Source organism: Manis pentadactyla, chromosome 17 (genome assembly GCF_030020395.1).
Source record: "Manis pentadactyla isolate mManPen7 chromosome 17, mManPen7.hap1, whole genome shotgun sequence".
NCBI lineage: Eukaryota > Metazoa > Chordata > Mammalia > Pholidota > Manidae > Manis > Manis pentadactyla.
In genome coordinates, this window is record NC_080035.1 from 9,621,720 (window position 1) to 9,642,475 (window position 20,756).

Below are 20,756 nucleotides of genomic sequence, written 5' to 3' on the forward strand. Positions count from 1 at the left end.
CTCCAGTATGGGTCAAGACCAAGGACACAATTAGGCCATGGTGCTGATGATACAGCCTTCATTTAAAGGAGCAAGGAAGTTAAAAATCTATCCTCTGAGCAGTGAGCTCTCATTATTTGCTTTTTAGATGGGTATTTTCCTCCCATAAGCTGCTTTTCTCATAGTGCTAGTTGGGAAGAATTGGCCCAAAGGGTTTCTCTCCTTTGAAAGTACCTCAACATCAGTCTCCCTGTCCGAAGTTTCCCCAGTGTTCGGTGGGAAGCTGATCAGGGCACAGAGGAGAAGTTCAACAGGCCATTAGGCATGGCTCTGATCAAACCAGCACAACCCTCACATCTTATTCGGTCCAGTCTGGTTCACTACATGCCCTAGTTAACAATAAGTAAATTTGCCTGGAGTAGTCCTTCAGCACATATCACAGACACCTAACAGGGAGGCCATGCCCACAGCTGATGCCAGAACAAAATTTGGGATCCTGCCTAAATTTCTCTGAGATTCGACCAACAGGCATCTACAAACTTTTTGAGGGTAATTCTTTGTGACTGGCAAAAATACTTGCCTCAAATTCTTCTGTGCTGTCCTTATAAAGAAGAGGTTATCATCCTGTTATATAATGAGACTCTAAGTGATAATATATTCATTTCCTTCAAACCTAGGTCATGCCTGGTAGTAAATTATATATTTCAGGAAACACACTTACACTTTAAAGTCACTGACTGGCTGGAGTGCTACTTACCTCCAGAGTAAGAATGTACCCAGTGGCCACCTCATGACCTGAAATAAATGCAATGCCTCTTGAAGCACCAAAGTATGACTCAGGCACCAGAGACACTCTGACTGAATAAATACACTTACAGCAAAAAAAGAAAAAAACAGATAAGCTAAGCACTACCTTCCACTAACAGAGTGGATAGTCATCATTTCTCTAGTCTTGGCAGAAATCTATTTAGGAAAAGGATCCATTCCACACCGTCACAATGAAGGGATCGGTCACATTGCCCTGACCTCTCTCCACATGGATGGGCAGGTGGCAGGACCCAGACTGGCCAGTCCAAGTACTCCTTTACCCTGGCCACCATGACTGGTTCAGAGATGGGGATGTGACCCAAAGAGGTCCAGTTAGTGTCTTCCCTGCATGTGATGAAGGAATCCTGTTTCACACAGTACAATCAAGAAAAAATCAGAACTACCAACAGCCATGTTTCCCAGCTACATGCAGAAAACCATCTGCAGTAGAGGAGAATCAGGTCAACCAAGAAGACAGTAGATATCAGAGACAGAAATACAGTCTACTTTTTAGCCACTAGATCCAGCCATGACTGAAATACCTGTTCCATTCCTGGACTGTCAATTACATGAAAATCTCCTTTGATGCTTCTTTGACTTGAATTTCTGTCATTTGCTGATGATAATCCTAAATAATATAACTGCAATGCCTAAAGAGAACAAGCTATTTTGAAAAATCTCACCTTGAAACCAGTATATCCCAGTCATGGTCAGAATGTAGGTCATCCCTGGCTCTCTTCCCATTACCATTATTTTAAACATAATTATTTGATGTTTATAAACAAATACATACATGCTTCAGAAAATTTATGAAATCCAAAATAAATTTAAAATGACCATAATTCCTTGGCTCAGATGACTGTTGTGAACATAATATTTTAATGCATTTCCTTTCAGTTTAGGAACATGTATGTGTTTCTTGAATTGGAGATTATACTCAAGATTAATCTTTTATTCTGCTGTTCTGATTTAACATTAACTTGGAGTAATTTCCCACATAATGAAATATTCTTCAAGTACATGACTTAAAAACTTTGTGGTATTTCATTTGCTCTCTCTCCTTGAAATATTTTCTTTTTTTGGTTCCAGGACACCACATTCTCTACTTTTTTCCTTCCTCAGACCCCCACCTGAGGCTTTTTTGCTGGTTCTTCTTTATCTCCCTCACCTCTAAATGTTGAAGTATCTCTGGATTCAATCCTTGTGTTCTTTCTTTCCTCGGACACTTGGGAAATCTTATCCTATCTCATGGCTTTCAATGTCATCTATACACTGACAGATTCCTAATTTCTATTTGCAGCTTGGACCTCTCCATTCTACTCCAGACCCTTAAACTGAACTGTACATAAACATAGTTGTTTATCATAAGACATATCAAGTTTAACATAACCAAAATCTATCTGATATTCATCTAAAACATGCACCCCTGGAGCTTCCCTCACTTAAGGGCAGCTCTACCCTTCCAGTTGCTTGGATCTAAAACCCCAGAGTCATCCTTGTCACCTCCTTTTCACTTCCTGTCCCTCATCAAGTTCTGTTGGTTCTACCTTCAAAATGCACACAGAGTCTGACCATTACTCACAAATCCACTGCCACTACCCTAGTCCAAGCTACCAGCACCTCATTGGAAACCAACATCTCCTGCTTCCGTCTTACCCCTACCCATCCCTTATCTCATTCTGTTCTCAATGAAGCAGTCAGAATGATTTATCTCGTGTATGTCAGAGCATGGCATACTCCTGCCCAAATCAAATGGCTTCCCAAATCACTATGAATAAATGTCACATCCTCTCTACAGCCCTTGTAGACACGATCCACATGCTGGTCTCTACCTGACTCACGATCTTCTAGCACCTGCCACCTGGCTGCTCCTCAAGCACCCTAGTCGTGTCCCCAGCTCAAGGCCTTTACAAATATACGGAAACCTGCCATCTTCTCCTTCTACAACAGTCTTCCCCCACCCCTTGTGTAACTATATAGATCATTCTGTCTCCTATTTCAAGTCATTAATACTACCTTCCTGTAAAGCCTTCCCTGCCACCTAGTATCACAATATCCTCTTCTCATATTTTAGATTTCTCCATGATACTTATCACTCATATACACTATATAATTTATATCCTTGCACCTCACACTCTCAGAGCTCTCCCCACTCACCACCACATTGCTCTTGTGCATATTAACATTTCCAATGAACCTGTTCTGATCAAGGCCACCAAAACCCCATGTTGCCAAATCCAAAGGACTCTTCTGTGCTTGCATCTTATGGACATCTCAGAACCAGCAGGCTCCTTGGCCTCTTGACATGCTTTCCCCACTGGGGTCTGCGACACCAGGTTCTCCTGTCTTATCACTTCTCAAAGGCATATTTTGATGACTCCTCCACCTCTTTCAAACCTTTAAGATATAGAATATAAATGTTGTCATGGCTGGCCCAGGTCCTCTGTTCTTCTCTGTTACACCCTTTGCTTTTCAAAGTACTATGATTGATCGAATAATGGCCCTGAAAGATGTCCATGCCTTGATTCTACAAATCTGTAAATATGTTACCTTAAATGGTAAAAATGTGAGTAAGGTTAAGCACCTGAGATGGAGATTAGCCTGGATTTTCTAGATGGCCCGAATCTAATCACATGAGGCCTTAAAAGTGGAAAATCTTTTCCACCTGCAGAGAGCCAATGACAGGGCAGCATGTGAAGGCCTCAGTCTGTGGTTTCCAAATTTAGAGACAACAGAAGGGGCCACAAGCCAAGGAATGTAGTCGGCCTCTAGAAGCTGGCAAAGAATTAGGTTGAAGCTCCCCTAGAGCTTCCAAGAATGCAGCCCTCCCAACACCTTGATTTTAGCTCAGTGGAACTCATGTCAGACTTCTCACATACAAATCTATAAGATATGTGTTAAATCACTAAATTTATGGTGACTTGCTATGGCAGGAATAGACAACCAATGCATACAACTCCAAGTACTATCTAGGTAGGTTGATGACTCCAAAATGGGTACCTCATGGCTTATTTGTCTGTACCTCCTGATTCATATATTCAGCTTCTCTCATACAACTTCTCTGAGGTGTCCCTGTCAGAGCCTGCCAATTACCTTCCAACTTCCATTCTCCTGTTCTTACTCAGTAATAAAATCCCTCATCTATGGCTGGATGCGCCAGCAGCTGGAACAAAGACTATGTTTTCTTGACTGTTCTACCCTCGCAGCTAGAGCGACCATGTACCCAATTTCTGGCCAACAGGAGTATGCCGGTGTGCCGTGTGTAACACTGGAAGAAGGTGTAACACTTCATCCTTCTCCTTTCTGTTGTCTGGGATGTGAACAAGACATCTGGAACTCAAACATCCGTCCTGTGGCCACAGAGCTTCATGATAAGGACGGCAGAGTAGCTGGACAGAGGAGACTAAGCCTCAGATGATCGTGAAGGCCTGACATCGGCCCTGGACTGTCTGTGTGCTTCATGTATGCGGGACAGGAAACACCTTCTGTTGTTTGGTACCCTGGCACCCTGGGACTTCTGTCATACAAAGGCAAACTTGATCCTAAGATGATAAACTTAGAATATGCATAACAGCATTATTGGTTTTGCCCCCTAGACCCAGACTGGCATTCTCCCTCTGTTTCCATAAATTAGTGTATGATCAATAACCGAGTTCCAGAAAATCTGGAGTGATTCTTGACCTTTGGTTTCTGTCCTTACTCCCTCACCCACCGACCTTCCACTCTCATTGCCCTGCTCCCAATAAGTCTGCATGTCCTGGTGTTTTTATTTCTAAAATATATCTGTGAACTTCTCTTATCTTCACTACCACAGTCCTCATCTGAGTTACCACCATCTCACTTGAGCAACTGCAACATCTATTAACCAATTTCCCTGCTTTCATTCCTGTTACCCTCCACCCATTCTCCATATAGCCATAATCATCTTTTTATAACTTAAGGCAAACAATAGCATTTCACCCTTCAAAACGCTAAGTGGCCAGGTGGGCTGCATTGTTCTAAACCTAAGAATTGAGCATCCAAAGGAAGTGGTAGATTAAATATCATTCAGGAAATCTGTGAAAATTTGTCCTCATTCTCAGACCATTAGTAAAATTTGGACAGAAGAAACCTCAGACATATTGTTAAGAACATGGAGTAAAAGGATTCTCTGCTGCCAATTCAGAACAAAACCAGATATAATCAACTGAGTGGAGGTTCGGGTTGGCACTGTCTTGAAGAGTTAAGAAGGTGCAGACAGAACAAGCATCTGGTCTATCTTCCTTTGAACAAGAAAAAAATCACTGATTGATTCTTCCAAACATCCAGGCCATTTAACAGTTTCTCAGTCTACAATCACTAAACAGTTTTCTCAGAGCAGCACAGATGAATCTCTGACATGCTGCTGAGCACAAGCAGCCAGACACAGAACGATTATACACATTTCCATTGAAGGGAAGGTCAAAGAGGGGTGGGAGGAGACTTTCGATGTGACGAAGTGATCACTCTCTTGATTTGGTGATGGCTGTACAGGTGCGTATTTGTCAAAACTTGAAATATATTTAACATCTTTACATTTTATATTGAGCTATATTTTACATTCCTTAAATAAATAAAAATGTCCTGCAACTGGTGTTCTGGGGGAGTAAGATAAACAAATTTGTTTACTTCAGAAACTCACAGCTTTTAATATCCAAATATGCACTATAAATCACTAAGAGGCTATAGGATATAGTACATTCCAAATTTACTTGTTCAAGGATCTTGTTTTTTCTTCTCACATATATTGACATCTATAAGGCACTAATATTTCAGAAACCAGTAACTTTAGTCTGAAAAAATGTAAGCAAGGACTACAAATACCACTGAAGCCATTTAAAAAGAACTGATTTTAGGCAGTCAGCTTCTGGTGAACCCTCCAGAATAAAGTAGCTGCAAAGTGTGTCCCTATAGAAAACCCAAGTATTCAAGCAATTATGCTGAAAATGTTTCATTTTGGGTTTGTTGACCTTAAACTCCTTCTGGCAGTAATTAGATAGTAAAGCCAGTTGCTTTCTAAAGAACTCCAAGTTTATGACAGGGAAGGATCCACCAACATATAGACAATAATTATATTTCTGTTCTAAGTCATGCAACTCATCAAGTGTCATCAAGGCATTAAAACACAAGTTTAAAAACATAGATAGGTCTTTAGTTGGCTTCCACAGAAGTCAGCTCAGACAAACTGTGCAGATTTACTGGGGAAAGCCCCGGAGCAATACCTTCAGGGGCCAGTGGGAAGCAGGACTGTGACAGTCATAGGGCTCTAGCAGATTCCCCCCAGAGCTCTGGTGCCAGGGAGGCCCTTCAGCGTAGTACAGCCTTGAGGCAAGGGCACCAGGCTCCTATATCCTCACGACAGAGCCATCATTGTATGTTGGTTGCCCCAGGAAAGGGGCATGACTATGGGTAAGGTGGCCTCTTGGGCTAAGGGTAATTTTCCACAGGGAGAATCAGGTGACAGCCATCAGCCACCAACACTTCCAGCATCAGGGAAAGTGAGGGAGAGCTAAGCCACACCCCAGTGTCCACTACAGAAGCCAATACACACACCCTCTCCCACCAAAGTCAAAGGGGCGTCCAACCTGCAGAAAAACATGCCTACCAAATACAGCTCTCATACTATTAAATGACAAGCTCTGTTTCAGTGTCAGTAGCCAAGAATCTGATCTTTGCTAATACTCTGTCCATAACAAGTATTCATTAAACTGCAAATAATCTTATTTGTTTATTGTGAAAATTATTTTATATTATAAGCCAATAAACTAATTGACTGTTGTTACTATAAACCTAGCTGTTCTTCATGAAGAATTGTGGCCTGAGAACATCAGTTTTCTCTAAGTACTATAACACAGTAATCCTTGAAACAAAATTTAACATTAAAAGGCTTATGTTTCCCACTTAACTGAAGTAAAACACTGGAGTATTTTTTTAAATCACAAAACCCTTTGGCTTTCTTAATAAAATTAAGTTAGTATCCCACTAAACAAAGTAATGAAAAAAAGTTAGAGACTCTAGGTTTCTCCTGATTCTGCTTTTCATGTATTCTATCAATTCATTTATTCCTTAAAATGCATCTACTGTGGACCTCCCATTAGAAGACACCATGCTTGGTACTGCGATGAATATGAAGTTCACCATCTAAGATAAACAGACATGTGAACAGGTAATTATAAGTTAGTCTTATACTCATAGCTAGTCAACAAACATAGCTAAGCACCAACTATGTGCCCAGTCATCAGGAGAAACAGTCTTTGCCTTTATGAGGCTTACATATAATCTAAGAAATGTTAAAACAAATGACTATAGAGATACTAGTCTTTGCCCACACAGGGGAAAGATAGTCATGGAAGGCTTCATAATAGTATCAACTAACTTTTATTAAATGCTTAAAATATACCAGGTGCACATGTAAATTTACTCAACTCCAATTAACCCTCTGAGGTAGATGTTATTTAATTTCCAATTAAAGTAGTTTCCTTAATCCAGGTCACACAGATGACAAGTGGCAGGAGTGGGATTCACAGAGAACCTAACTTTGGAACTGAGCTTTGAAAATTGAGTAGGAATTTGCCAGATGGATATAAAAAGGAGGGTGGTGAGAGCATTCCAGACACAGAGAACTGCAAGTACAAATGCTTAAAAGTTGTCAGAAAGCTGCAAGTTCATCTGCATGTAGGCTACTTGTGGGAGAACAACAGGAGTGCAGGCCTGAGAAGTGGGAACAGCAGGGGAGGGACAGAGACAGGAATCACGCCCACAATGAGCGGGCTGAAGGAGTGGAAGCACAAACTGACAGGAGTGACAGATTTTTAATAACATCAATAAAAATGGATAATGTTCATTAAGAGCATCCTGTAAGCTGAACATGGGCTAAATACTGACATGCATTATCTCATTTTATCTTCTCTGCAATCTTATGAGGGAGGTGGTACTCTTATCTCATTTTACAAATGAGAATGCTGAACCTAAAGGGGAAAAGATTGTCCAGGGTTCTACTGCTTATGAGTTACAGAGCTGGGGCTCGAAACGAGAGAAGCTAGGACACCATAGCTCAGCTGTCTGCTGTGGCATGCATGGCCATCACACCACACCCTCCCTCTGTGGGCTGGACGATGGCACAGGAGGTAATAAGGGTGAAACTCAGACTCCAGCCCAGAAGACACATGATGTGGTCCTTAACCAAGGATGTGTGTGCCAGCCATGGGCTAGAGAAGAGATCTGAGAAATATGCATACAGAGGTGGCATTGGAGACTGAGTAAAGAGTCATGGATAACAGCCAGCTGCCTGAAGAGACTGTGATTCCATTAACCAGAAGAATGTTTAGATAAGCACTGAGAGGTGGGCAAAGGGGATGGGAGAAAGATGCCAAGGTCAAGGTCTCCTTGGCTACAGAAGGAAGGGCCCAGTGGGCAGCTGGAGGTGAAGGAGGGTTGGGAACTGAGGACCATAATCTGCTATGAAGGCATAAATTTAACCAAAAACATGTTGAAGGTAGGAGAATAACTGAATCTGTCTGAATGTAAAGAAGAAGAGATGGACAGAAACCTAGAAATCCCCAACTATTCAGGAAAGAATCCACTTTCTCATCTGTAAAAATAAGGGGATATATGTATATATACATATGTATCTGCCATATATCTGCCTTTATAAACTTGAGAAAGGGTTTCTTTTCCAAGGAATGCAGGCTGTCTTTAGTGTTATCTCTGAAAAAACAACTTATCGCCTTCCACATGTGAGGTTTTGAATTATTTCTAGGTGATATTTTTATGGGAAATAAAGCTAGTTGAATGGTTTATGTATTTAATAATAAGTAAAAATAGCACAAAGAGTTTATGAGTTTACTGCCCAGATCTGCTTGGCCACTGTGAGCCCCAGTCACCAATGTCAGTAATTCCACTGTAGGCATAAGCACCACAGGCTTTGAATGGAAGCACGGCATGCTTACAGCACTCCTAGGATATACAATTTTCTAGCCTTCTTTCTTCATCTTCACCCTTCACCCTGAAAAACATTACAGTGCTGCTTACCTGCCTGAGGATTCAGCAGGAGGGGTGATTTCTCCAGTTTCTCTTTTTAAAACAAAGGAAACTTCTCAATGTTCACAGTAGCAAGAAGAAGGAAAAAAAAAAAAAGCCAGCCTGTTTGGTCCGCCCTCCCTGGCGGCTGCTACCTTGCAGTTTATGACATAGAGAGAGGGAGGTCTGGTGAAGTGAGCAAGGCAGCCCGAGAGCTAGTCCGTTCCCGTGGAAGCCATGAGCCCCTTGGTACGGGCAGCTGTTCTTACTTTCCTGAGCGATTTCTTTTGTGTGACTTTGCAAGAGGCTCATGAATGATTCCTGATTGTGCTCCTTGCTGAGGCGAGCTGCACAGGGAGGGAGTGACCAGCTGACTGGAGGCAGAGCAAGCAAACCCGGACCACACAGTGCTGGAACTGGCTCAGCCCTCGCATGCAGTTTTTTAAAGTCAGCAAAACAGAAATCAAATTACTATCATATTATGCTGGTGGGAGCTCAAGGAGAAGGGACTCTACACGGACTTAATTACTATGGGCGATGCAGCGAGTCACAAAACAGCAGAGTACGTCTAACGCGTGAACCCTGAGGACAAATGTAAGTTCTCATGCTGCTGCATTTTAGTGCTATGTAATTTTCTTTCTGGCTCGAAATCATGCTTGGCCAAAATGTAATCATCTTAATGAGAATTTCTAGTGTGGAAAGTTGTCTGCTAATCTTTGCTTAAGAATTTTTTTCTTTTTTTTAACTAAGCAACATAATCCAAGCTGAAACTGCCATCAGCAGCTGTGGCGATTCAGCCCAAGTCTGACTGAAAACTGTAACCCGAAGTACATCCAGTCACCATGGGATTAACTGGATGCATTTTTAATTGACTTTCTGAATGTAGCATGTACACAGCCCCACTGTTTGGGACTGCATGCCATTTTAATACTGCTGTGGCTAAACTAGTGTGATCAGCATAACCAAAAGACTGAGACAGAGCTAAACGAGACTCCCGGTAGTTATGAAACTTTTTTTTTTTTTTTTTGGCCAGGATCACTTTTTTCTCCCTGAACACTCAAAACTCTGCAACCTCTATGTTAAAAGTTCACTCTGTTTTTTTGACCTTGCTTTGGAAAAAAAAAATGAGACCAAACAGAGGACTCTACTAAAATTGTGAATGAAGGAGACATAAAGAGCCATTGCAGTTCCTTACCTACTATTGTAATAATGGGAGACAAAGAGCCACCCAAAGAAGGCCAGCAGATCCAGCGGCTTCCAGGTGACAGGGTGTGGGGACACGAAGACAGGAGCTGAGCAGAGCCTACGACTTGTGAGTTTTTCTATACTTCATCTGCTGCAAGTTTTGGCTTAGAAATGGATATTCTTTGTGAAGAAAACACTTCTTTGAGCTCAATGGCAAACTCCTTAATGCAGTTAAATGATGACACAAGGCTCTACAATAACCGCTTTAACTCGGGAGAAGCTAACACTTCAGATGCATTTAACTGGACAGTGGACTCAGAAAATCGAACCAACCTTTCCTGTGAGGGCTGCCTCTCACCACCGTGCTTCTCCTTACTTCATCTCCAGGAAAAAAACTGGTCTGCTCTGTTGACCACTGTAGTAATTATTCTAACCATTGCTGGAAACATACTCGTCATCATGGCAGTGTCCCTAGAGAAAAAGCTGCAGAACGCCACCAACTATTTCCTGATGTCACTTGCCATAGCTGATATGCTGCTGGGTTTCCTTGTCATGCCTGTGTCCATGTTAACCATCCTGTATGGTGAGTGGCATTAGTTTCCCAGCTGTACCCACACTGGTAATAAAGAGAATGTGCATGTCATTAGCAGGTGAGCCGGGACTCAGGGGACAAACTAAATACAAGGCTTTGTTTATAGATAACTGTCTACCATGATATACTAGTCCCTTGAATTTTACTCTTATTAAAGTGGGGCTTCACATATTAAAAAATCAGGCAACCTATTATTATGATCACTGGAAAGTTTTGTGCTTTGACACATGTACATTTTATGTAGAAATGAGTGTAAATGCCCCAATGTAATCATAAAACAATAATTTATGTCATTCTGAACCCACTTCATTTTCACTCTTATGTATTCCCAAATATTCCAGCCTCCGGGACAGAACAGCTTTTGTCTTGTCACACAGTGTTCAGCACATCTAAGGGAGTGGTAAAATATTCCCAATTACCTTGGAACATTTGCAGAGAGAACATTAGTGGTGCAGTGGGCTTAATGTTAAAATATTCAGTCTCCATTAAAATAAATGAATTGCTCCAGTTTTAAGTGTTCCCTGCCCAGAGAAGCTAATTTGGAAGTGTGCTTTTAAATTATACCCTCAACTCTTTAAAAAAACACGTGCCTAAGCTCCTCCAGTCTGGTTTGGAGGAGGATGGAAAACAAATGGAAAGAGATTAATCTTGCTTTCTTCTCGACAGTTTGAAAGAGTCAAACCTCTCAGCAAGTCAGCAAACACTGGGACGGCTTTAGCGAGAAACAGAATGTGATATTCTTTCCAAATTATGAGTAATACAGCCAGATTTCTCCTTTTAAAGAGAATGTTGAGACTGCTAACACAAGCCCATCAGCAGTCACTCAGAGCTAGAAACAGGTTATGAACACTTTGATTCAGAGGGGATTTTTCTGGCCAAGTCCTACAGGCTTAAAATAAAAACAGCCTTGGGGAGTGTGAAGGAGGAAGGTGAGCAAGTGAGAGCAGGCACTGGTTTGCACAGGGTCGTTAATGCCCATGACCACCAGATGTCACACCAGGACGATTTCATTGAATTTGCCTGCTATTGCCCATATATTCTGGAGAGGTTCTCCCTTCCTAAAGGCCCAACCCTCTCGAAGGCAAACTCCAGGAGTGATAGATGATTCTTAGAAAACCCATCTGGAAACAAATTCTCGCGGGAGGGCAGGAATGACCTCGGGCGGCGGGAGGGGGCAGGCACCGGCCCTCCGCGTTTGGAAGCTGGGACCGGCCCAGCACCTCCCACTCGGGGTGCAACGGCGCCCTCTGGCGGCGTCCACCTCGCGCGCAGGCGTTCCACGCCGAGCTGCGCCCCTCCCTGGGCTGGTCCTCCCTCTCCGCGGGTTGAGGAAATTAACCCCCCTTATCCTCGCCGCGGAAACGCGGACTACCGCCCGCGGCCGCCTTCTTGCAGAGAAAACTCCTCCAAGGGCCAACATCAGTTCCGACCAGGCAGACGTCGGTCTCGTTTTAGCTCAAGATCTTTGAAAATAATCAGGGTGAAAGGCACGAAGTTAGGCTTGTATCCTACACCCTTTACTTTCCTAAATACCCGTGGAGACAATATGGTAGAAAGAGTAGGTTTTCGAATACTGAGTTTGCAGGTCCGGAATACTGTGAGGAAGAGGTGGTCTTTACAATCTTTCTTCTCACGTGCACACAGACCTAATACCATTGTTTATGTTGTTTCCTGAACTAATTTTATAATCTGATCCATCTCTGAAACAAACGCAGGACACTCGGCTTATGTCTGTGAGGCATCTCCTGTCTTCCTAGTGTAACAGGTGATCTGCTGCAGCGCTTTTCCTCTTGGAATCATCTGGGGAACTTTAAAACGCCGCTGTTTGGGGCCTGCCGCTGCCCACCCCTCTGGGCACCAGGGCCTGGAGAGCAGCTCTCCTGCTGATGGTACTGTGCGGCCCGGGGTGAGAACCGTTTCCCTGAGCGGCTGTGGCCCAAGTGTTGTCCTGGGATAGCAGAGTCAGCACCACCCGGGAAGGTGTTAGAAGAGAAAATCCTCCTGCCCCACTGCTGACTTACAGAATCAGAAGCTCCGGGGGTGGGACGCAGGACTCCCATTTTAAGAAACCGGCTAGGAGACCGTGAGGCTCACTGAAGTTTGAGAACTGCCACCCTGAAACGATTCTCAGGATGAAAACACCATTCTTCTCTTAGTGGTCGCCTTCATTCTCCTCCATACATATACCCTAAGTGTTAGCTTGACACACAAAATATTATTACATAAGTCCTTTCCAATTTTACAAATAAAGATAACATTCCTATTCTAGAATTTTAATAATTTATTCATTCACACCTTTATTGGGAGACTATTAAATGCCGTTGCTGTGGGAGACTGAGCAGTTAAAATAATGACTAATAGATGGCCTCAACCTCAAGGAACCTACCGTATGTGAAAAATGTGTGAGAAAATCACGGCATGATACAGTGTGAGAGGAGCTTCTACAGAGGAGCCTGAAATGCAACATAACTTCTGACCTAAATCACTAAAAAAAAAATCAGATTTTGTCAGGCAGAAGAGTTAGAAATGCCAAAGAGAGACCATCTCAATTTACCACAATGCACCAGCATAATTCCAGCCCCACGAAATGTTCCTTCCTCATGTTCAGTGCGATCTTACCACAATGACATATAGTTGTTTTACTTTTTTTTTTAATTTAGAAAATATCTTGTGTTGCCCCTTGCCACCACATGTGCCTTTCCCCAGGAAGGAAACTGTTGCTGAAGGGTAAATGCCACACACCACAGGAGGTACAAGGCTGCTGGCTGATGCTGACTTTCTGCATTCAGGTTACCGGTGGCCTCTGCCCCCCAAGCTCTGCGCTGTCTGGATTTACCTGGACGTGCTCTTCTCCACGGCCTCCATCATGCACCTCTGTGCCATCTCACTGGACCGCTATGTCGCCATCCAGAACCCCATCCATCACAGTCGATTCAACTCCAGAACGAAGGCATTTCTGAAAATAATTGCCGTTTGGACCATATCAGTAGGTAAGTGGGAACAGTACTTCAGGGTCTCACTTAAAATGGTAATTCGTGCCTTCCAAGGAGGTTTGTTCTGTTTTATTGCATGGAAACCTGACAATCCTGAATCTATTGTTTCCTACGTTGTGAGATGTTACAACATAATAATTATCAGATTTGTTTTTGGAAAGAAATATCTGTTAAGGTCACTGGCTGACAGTATACATTTGTATTGCTTTGCACAGGTAGGAACATACGCACTGATACAGCAGAAACTGGATTAACTGTGTTGCAGCTACCACCAAAAACTTCCCCCCACCTCACACTTTCAAGTCCATTCCTCTAAATCTTTATTTTCCCAGAGAGCTCAACATTTATAATCACTGGACTTGTGATCAGTAAGAATACAGATGCCCATGCCGGAGAACACAAAGCTTCTGGGGCTCGAGGCAGGTCCCAGGTGCTGTTACTCAGAGGGAGAAGGTGAGGACAGAGGGAGGTGGCAGGACCTGCTCAGCGGCATGGCCACTCAGGCTGCCCAGGGTCTCTGTAACCCTTCCTCATGTTAGATACCACACACCAGAGGATGTCAACCCGCTTCACTTAGTTCGACCACACACACTCACTTCTTCCCAGTAGTGTGCTCTTCTGGCACACACCTAACAGGAAAGCCCAGGTCATGGACGCTAAAGGGGCAGTTCCCAGGCAGTTAAGTCGATTGTACCTGTTACTTCCGCAGGCTTGGTTTGTGACCAGAGCTTTCCTGTGATTTGTTTTAAAGTTGCAAAGCTTTTCAGGCAGAAGGCTGCACCTGCTTATGGCCAGGTGGGTGCCAGTGTACTGTGACATGAGAATGTGGGGTTTGATGGCAGTCTTGACATCAGGGACATGTGTAAGTCTACCCACAGCTTTGTAATAAAACATAAATAGCGAACACAATTATATGGGATCTTGTGTTTTTGAGTTCTTCTTGTTTACTTGACTGTTAAAGGTGTAATCTGCAGAGTAGGTGATTCCATTTTATGAATGAGGGAACTGGGGTTTAAGAAGTGAAATGACCCCATAGCTAGTAAATAGCACAATGAAGAGTGAGAAGTCTTATTTTCCATTTTCAACTTTACATTACAGTTGAGGTAGACAGAACAGATCTTGCTGTGCTCATTTGGTGCATGAACAAAGCACAGCAGAGAGGGTCTATGGCTTTCTGAATCGCCTATCCAACTAGCAGCAGGCATAGGACCCTGAACCTTCAGCACCAAGCCCTGCTCTCTTTGCTGAATCACCACTTTCCTTAGGAAACAATTTGTGCTCCAAAACATCCTTGTGGTTTCTGGGCCTGTGCAAACTTGGACTTACTCTATTAGGAGAAAGTGGTTCTGAACCCAAGCTGCACATACGAGCCCCTAAGGAGCATTCTGATTTAAATGGCCATGGTAGGGCCAGGTGACTAAGGCCACTGAGACAGACTGTGGAGGAGACAGAGGTAATTAGTAGAAGAGGGTAAGAATAAATCAAATGAAGCAAGCCTAACTATTGTCAAATTTACTCTAATTTACCCCCATGCACTGTTCCACTGGTGAGGCAGATGCTGAGAGAGTCACCATCTTTTACCCTCTACCATACTGACACTTTTCCCCACCTTAGTCAAGCTTAACAATAGCACTAGTATTAAGGGCTGTTTCTGACCCCACAGTGTTCAAAGCACCTTATTGAAAATAAGCTATAGAGAAGTTGCACAGGATGACACAGCTCATAACCGTAGTCCCCCCAGATCAGGCCAACTCCAAAGCCCACACCCTGTCTACTGCCTAATAAGTCAATCTGCCTCCTGCTCCTTGCAGCCATCCCTCCAGGAGGCAGGCAAGCAGGTGGACATGTTTGTGGAGGTGCTGGTCAGGGGGCATCATTCATTCACTTGGCCAGCTGATTGCATAGCTACTATGTGCTAGGCACTGAATATGCTCAGACGAATAAGATACACATTTAGAGATCCGACAGTGAGGTGGGGTGAGGCAGATTCGGAAATACAAAAACCAAGGTCACATAGGCTCTGTACCACAAGGCTGACATGTATGGCTGAGGAGGGGGCAGTTGGGAAAGGTTAAAAGTGCAAAACCATTTCTAATGAAGGGCCTGAAGGGGCTTAGCACAAATATTCTGAATTTTCCTCCAGTGTTTCCATTGCTATGCTATTGATGTTGTTTTGTACTGTTGTTTTACATTTAGATACTTAGTTTAGCTGGAATTTATTTTTGTATATGGTCTAACATGTTTTCTTCTACCATTTAAAGCCTTTTCAGCATCTATTGATAAGATCAGTTTTTCCTCTTCAATTTATTGCTATAATAATACAGCTTTCTTGATGGATTTGAATATTGAGCTGCCCTTGCGTTCCTGGAATATATTCATAAGTGAAATTGGATTTTCATGACTTTGTTAGCTGGTTTATTATTCTTACAAGGTTTATTTTTCTAGCTTCATTAAATGAATTAGGGAGGGAGAGTTGTTTTTTCCTAGGTCTTGAAATATTCAAGTAGGAATGTTCTTTAAAGGTTATGTAGAATTTAGTTCTAAATCTCTCTCCCCCCATTGCCTTTCCAGATGATATCTTTAATTGCATCTCTAGCCTCTTCAATTATTATTATTTCATTCACATTTTTTTACCATGTCTTGAGTTATTAGCTGCAAAGTTTGTCTTTTATATTGATTTATTATCTTTTATCATTAAATCCAATGCTTCTTGCCTTAAAATCTACTTCATCTGATATTAGTATAGCTATGCCAGTTTTCTTTTGGTTATCATTTTCTGGATATATCTTATTCCATCCTCTTACATCAAACTTCTTTCTGACTTCATATTTAAAATATATTGCTTGTAAGCAGCATATATAAGTCTGTTTTTATTCAGTCTTTGCCTTTTTAATTGAATTAGTCTATTTACATTTAATATAACTCATATTTGGGCTTAAATGTACCTTCTTACAGTTTTCTTTCTATTGTCCCACGTATTGTATATTCTAGCCTTTCTTCCACTCTTGTCCTCTTTCAGACTAATCCAGAATTGTTAGTTCAGTATTCCCCTTTATAAACTTGCTACCACTCTTACATCCTTTTAGTGATTACAACACTTATTTTTGACCTAATAGTGTCTAGTACAAATCCCTTCTATTATCTCTTGAATAATGCAAAAAACTTTAGAATATCGTAACTCAATTTACCCCTCTGTCTTTTGCATTATTTTTTCTACTTTCCGATTCTGTGTATCTTTTTAAAATCCAAAAGACATCATTTTAAGTCTCTCATTCACTCAGTATTTATTTCCCATATATATATTGTTTGTATCACTTCCCTTTCTGCCTGGGTTCATAGTCCTTAATCCTGAAGGACTTTTAGAATATCATGTAGTTTTCTTTCAGTGTTTGTTATCCTAAAACATCTTTCTTTTGCCTTCATTTTTAAGTGTATTTTTGCTCCATATAGAATTCAAAGATAGCAGTTCTGTTCAGCAATTTACAGGCAACATTCCAAAGTTCTAGCTTATATTGTTTTGTTTCTTTTTGATAAATCAGCTGTCAGACTTGTTGTTGTTCCTTAGAAACTACCATCTCTTGCCACCCTTTTCTGCTTTAGGACTTTTTGTCATATCTTATTTCTTCATTCATCCAGAATCCCAATACATAGGTTTTTCCATAGTTTTTAAATAACTTAGTAGTGCAATATAGCTTTTTAAGCAAGTCTAAAAAAAATTGCAGAAACCATACAGATGTAGACATAGCTGACTACATAGGAAATAGTAAGCTTTATATAGCTGAAATCAATATAAGCAAAGTGAGAAGAAAGGTTTCAATGCAATGGGTAACAGACCAAGGGCAATCTCCTTAACATACAAAAGTACCCACATTTTGATTCAAAAAGAAAAGGTAAACAACAGTGAAAGAAATACATAAGCTGTACAAACAGGCAATTCACAGAAATATAACTTGAAATGGACAGTAAAGCAAATGAAAAATGCTCAGCTTCTTTACAGTCATGGAAATATGATTTAAAACAACAATACATTACCATTTTTCACTCCTGTGATCAGGTGTTTTCACTCATTTTAATTTTGCCAATGCAGTTTTGGATATGGTGCCCTAGATCTTGTCATATATTTTGTGACATAAAGTTTTTGTTTTTGGACAAGATAACAAAGCTATTAAAATTTGAGCTATCAATTGCATTTGAGAGAATCTGTTCTACATAAAAACAAAAATAGACATAAGAGTCTTTAATGGAGAATTCTGGGGAATAACAGAAAAGTAGAAAGGCTGGGTTATGGTTAGATGTATATTTTTATCTAAGTTTAGAATACTTTTCAGCTCTTAAAAATATTGAGGTGAAGTTATTTGATATTCAGCTGGAGAATGGCCATGATGTTAAGTGCAAAACAGCAAGTTTCAGGGTGGTATGCATGGTCTGAGCCATACTGGTAAAATAATAGTAATAATAGATGAGGATATATACATCTTAGCCCAGAGAATCTGTCAAAAGACTTCACACCTGTCAAGAAGGTGAAATTAGAAAGTGGCAGGATTGTTATATTGTTATATATTCCCTTATATATTTCTGTACAGCTTTGTTACAAATGCTGTTATGATGGTGACAAAGTAATTTTTGGATGATCAAGAATGAAGCAGTTACCCCTGTGCCATAGGAGAGATGACTTCATGGAGGTGGTCTCTGACCTTCAAAGTTTGCTAGGCTCTAACAAACAGCAACTTGGTAACAGCATCCTAGGTACCTGAAATTTCTTGCTCTAGGCTGAGATACACTGCTTCATTCCCCTGCTTACTTCTGCCAGCTTGGTCACTTTGCCTTTTGCCAAGGTTTCCATCCATCTAATTCTGAGGAAAATCAACATAATCATAAATCAAATGCAATTTCTACTTGTGAACTTCTCTGAGGAAACAAGTAGTGACCAAAAAGATTGAAGCATTAAGAATGATCCTGAGTTTCTCTGTAGATTTCATTTGCCCTTCATACACTCAATTCCCATGATCAGAGGTAACCATGACTTCACTACAGAGTATAAAATGAATAAACCCTTTTCTCATGGTGATTGCTTTGCTAATGTCACATGAGAAAAGAAAATAGATGCTGTTTTAGTCCCTGACCATCTAGCAGGTAAAGGTATATATCAGATAGGACAAGTGAAAGTGACTATTTTCACATTGTCATATTCTGACAGGCATGCAAAGACACCAGCTAATTTTTTTTCTTGCACTTATTTCATAAATTATTTGTAGCTTATGGAGTGATTTTGAAATATCACAGGTCTAAATGATTTCTTTTCCCCTCAAGGCTAAGCATGACCATGTATTTCTACATTATTACTTTGGTAAATAGGAGAAAAGGCAAGCTGTGTCACATTTATGCTTTTGTTTTCACAACCTGTGTGATACAATGCAAAAATCCTAATGCTCAGGCCACTGGATCCAATATTGTGCCCTTGGGCAGGTTAAAACTTACCTTCCTACCTAGACAGCACAGATTTATAGCAAAGCTTTGAGGGACAGTGAAAATGATCTCTCAGTGTAGTTGTAAATTTTGTTTATAGGATTTTAAGCACCTTTTCATGTTCATAAGCAAATTTATGTTTTGTTTTCTGTGGTTGATTACTCACAGATTTGCTGTAGATCATAGTGGTTATAAGCAAAAGTCTGGAGTCAAACTATCTGGCTCTGTCCTATAGAAGCTGTGTGATCTTGGGTAAGCTACTTAACCTCTCTGCACCTTAGGTTTCCAGTGAATAAATGACAGTAACAGGACTTACATTATGAGGTTGTTTAAATGATTGAGTAGTGTTTGTATCATAAGTGTTATAAGTTTACAACATTATTGGAACTCTTTTCTGTAAGGTTCTTGTTTTTTTCCTAACAAATTAGGCAAATTAGCTTTTTGTCTGTGTTTTCATAATTTACCCATGTATTCCCAATGTGTTACTTGACACTGCGTACGATGGTGTTGTCACATGGATTTTTATTTTTATACAGCCTTATAAGTGTCTTCTCTTCTTTGTGGCTTCTAAATTTTTAATCATTACTGAAATGATTGCCTTTTCCCCCACCACAAAGTTATGAAAGAATTCTTCCACGTTTTCTTCTATTGCTTTTGTGGTTTTATACATGTAAGTTTTTGAACCATTTAAAATTTAAGATGTGATTTAAATTTTTTCTGCACACCTGCTTATACCATTACCATTTATCTCCCCATTGAGGTGATATGCCACCTTTATCATGAGTTCCATATATATTTGGGTTTATTTCTGTACCTTTTCTGTTCTGTTGATCCGTCTGTCCATTTACCTATAGCATACATTTATTTGAGGATTCATAATAGGGCTTTTCTTTCTCTTAAGATCTCGTACGCTTTCATTGCTCTTACCTTCAGACTTTTCCTGATCATTTTTACTGGTTTCTTCACAAAGAAATTATTTTCAATATAATTTCAGAAAAAAAACTTGGAATTTCATGTAATTTTATGGATCAACTCTCTAGACCTTTTAACTGACTCTGTGTACTTTTTTTGGTCCTCTTTTTCTAGGCGTGTATGTGTTTGCGGGCAACCTCAAATTCTGTGTGGAATGATCAAATATAACTACTAAAATTTTAGCACATAGGGTTAAAAGAAGTCACATCTACCTTCAGGCCCAAGAGGAATGATAGTGAAACACGTATGTTTAGTTTTCCTGTCATACCATTTTTTTCTGAAAAAAATGCTTATAATATTACAAGGTAAAATCAGCTGAATAAAATGGGCTCAAAACCAGCTGGTGCTCTGCTGAACTTTATGCTGGGACCCATCGCCAGCTCCACTGCCTGAACCAAAGTACCTGAGGAGCCCACAGGCTTTCTCCCCGGGACCCAGCAGGTTTATGCCAAGCTCCCTCGAGGCCAGCAGCTAGCCTGAGAAGCAGGTTTCAGGGACTCACCAGGCAACCAGGACACGAGGAGAGCTGGGTTACCTGTTCTCCTCGCACTGCTTGGAGATCGTGAGGCAGGTCAGCACCTACTAGGACACCAGAGGAAACCTGTGAAGAACCAGTGTAACTCGCCCTTCCCCCAGCTTCTCTGCTCATTCTCTCTCCAGGGTGAAGCAACGGTGCTGCCCCGCCCTTTTTTCTGTCCTTGTGCTCCTGCCTCATTACATCATCA

The 20,756-nt window shown here is 41.2% G+C and overlaps 1 protein-coding gene across 3 annotated transcripts in view; it reads left to right on the forward strand.

The window, feature by feature from the left end:
* The first annotated feature begins 8,875 nt into the window (after positions 1-8,875).
* Positions 8,876-20,756, forward strand: part of HTR2A (5-hydroxytryptamine receptor 2A) — a 77,095-nt gene continuing 65,214 nt past the window's right edge. Inside the window, exons 1-3 of one of the 3 annotated variants that reach the window (XM_057494505.1) lie at positions 8,876-9,417; positions 9,574-10,591; positions 13,390-13,590. In XM_057494505.1, coding sequence (XP_057350488.1) covers positions 10,180-10,591; positions 13,390-13,590 — 613 coding nt within the window. In that variant the 5' untranslated portion in view covers positions 8,876-9,417; positions 9,574-10,179. Of the gene's footprint in view, positions 10,592-13,389; positions 13,591-20,756 lie in introns of all 3 variants that reach the window. The other 2 variants (XM_036889730.2, XM_036889729.2) reach the window with 2 other exon arrangements.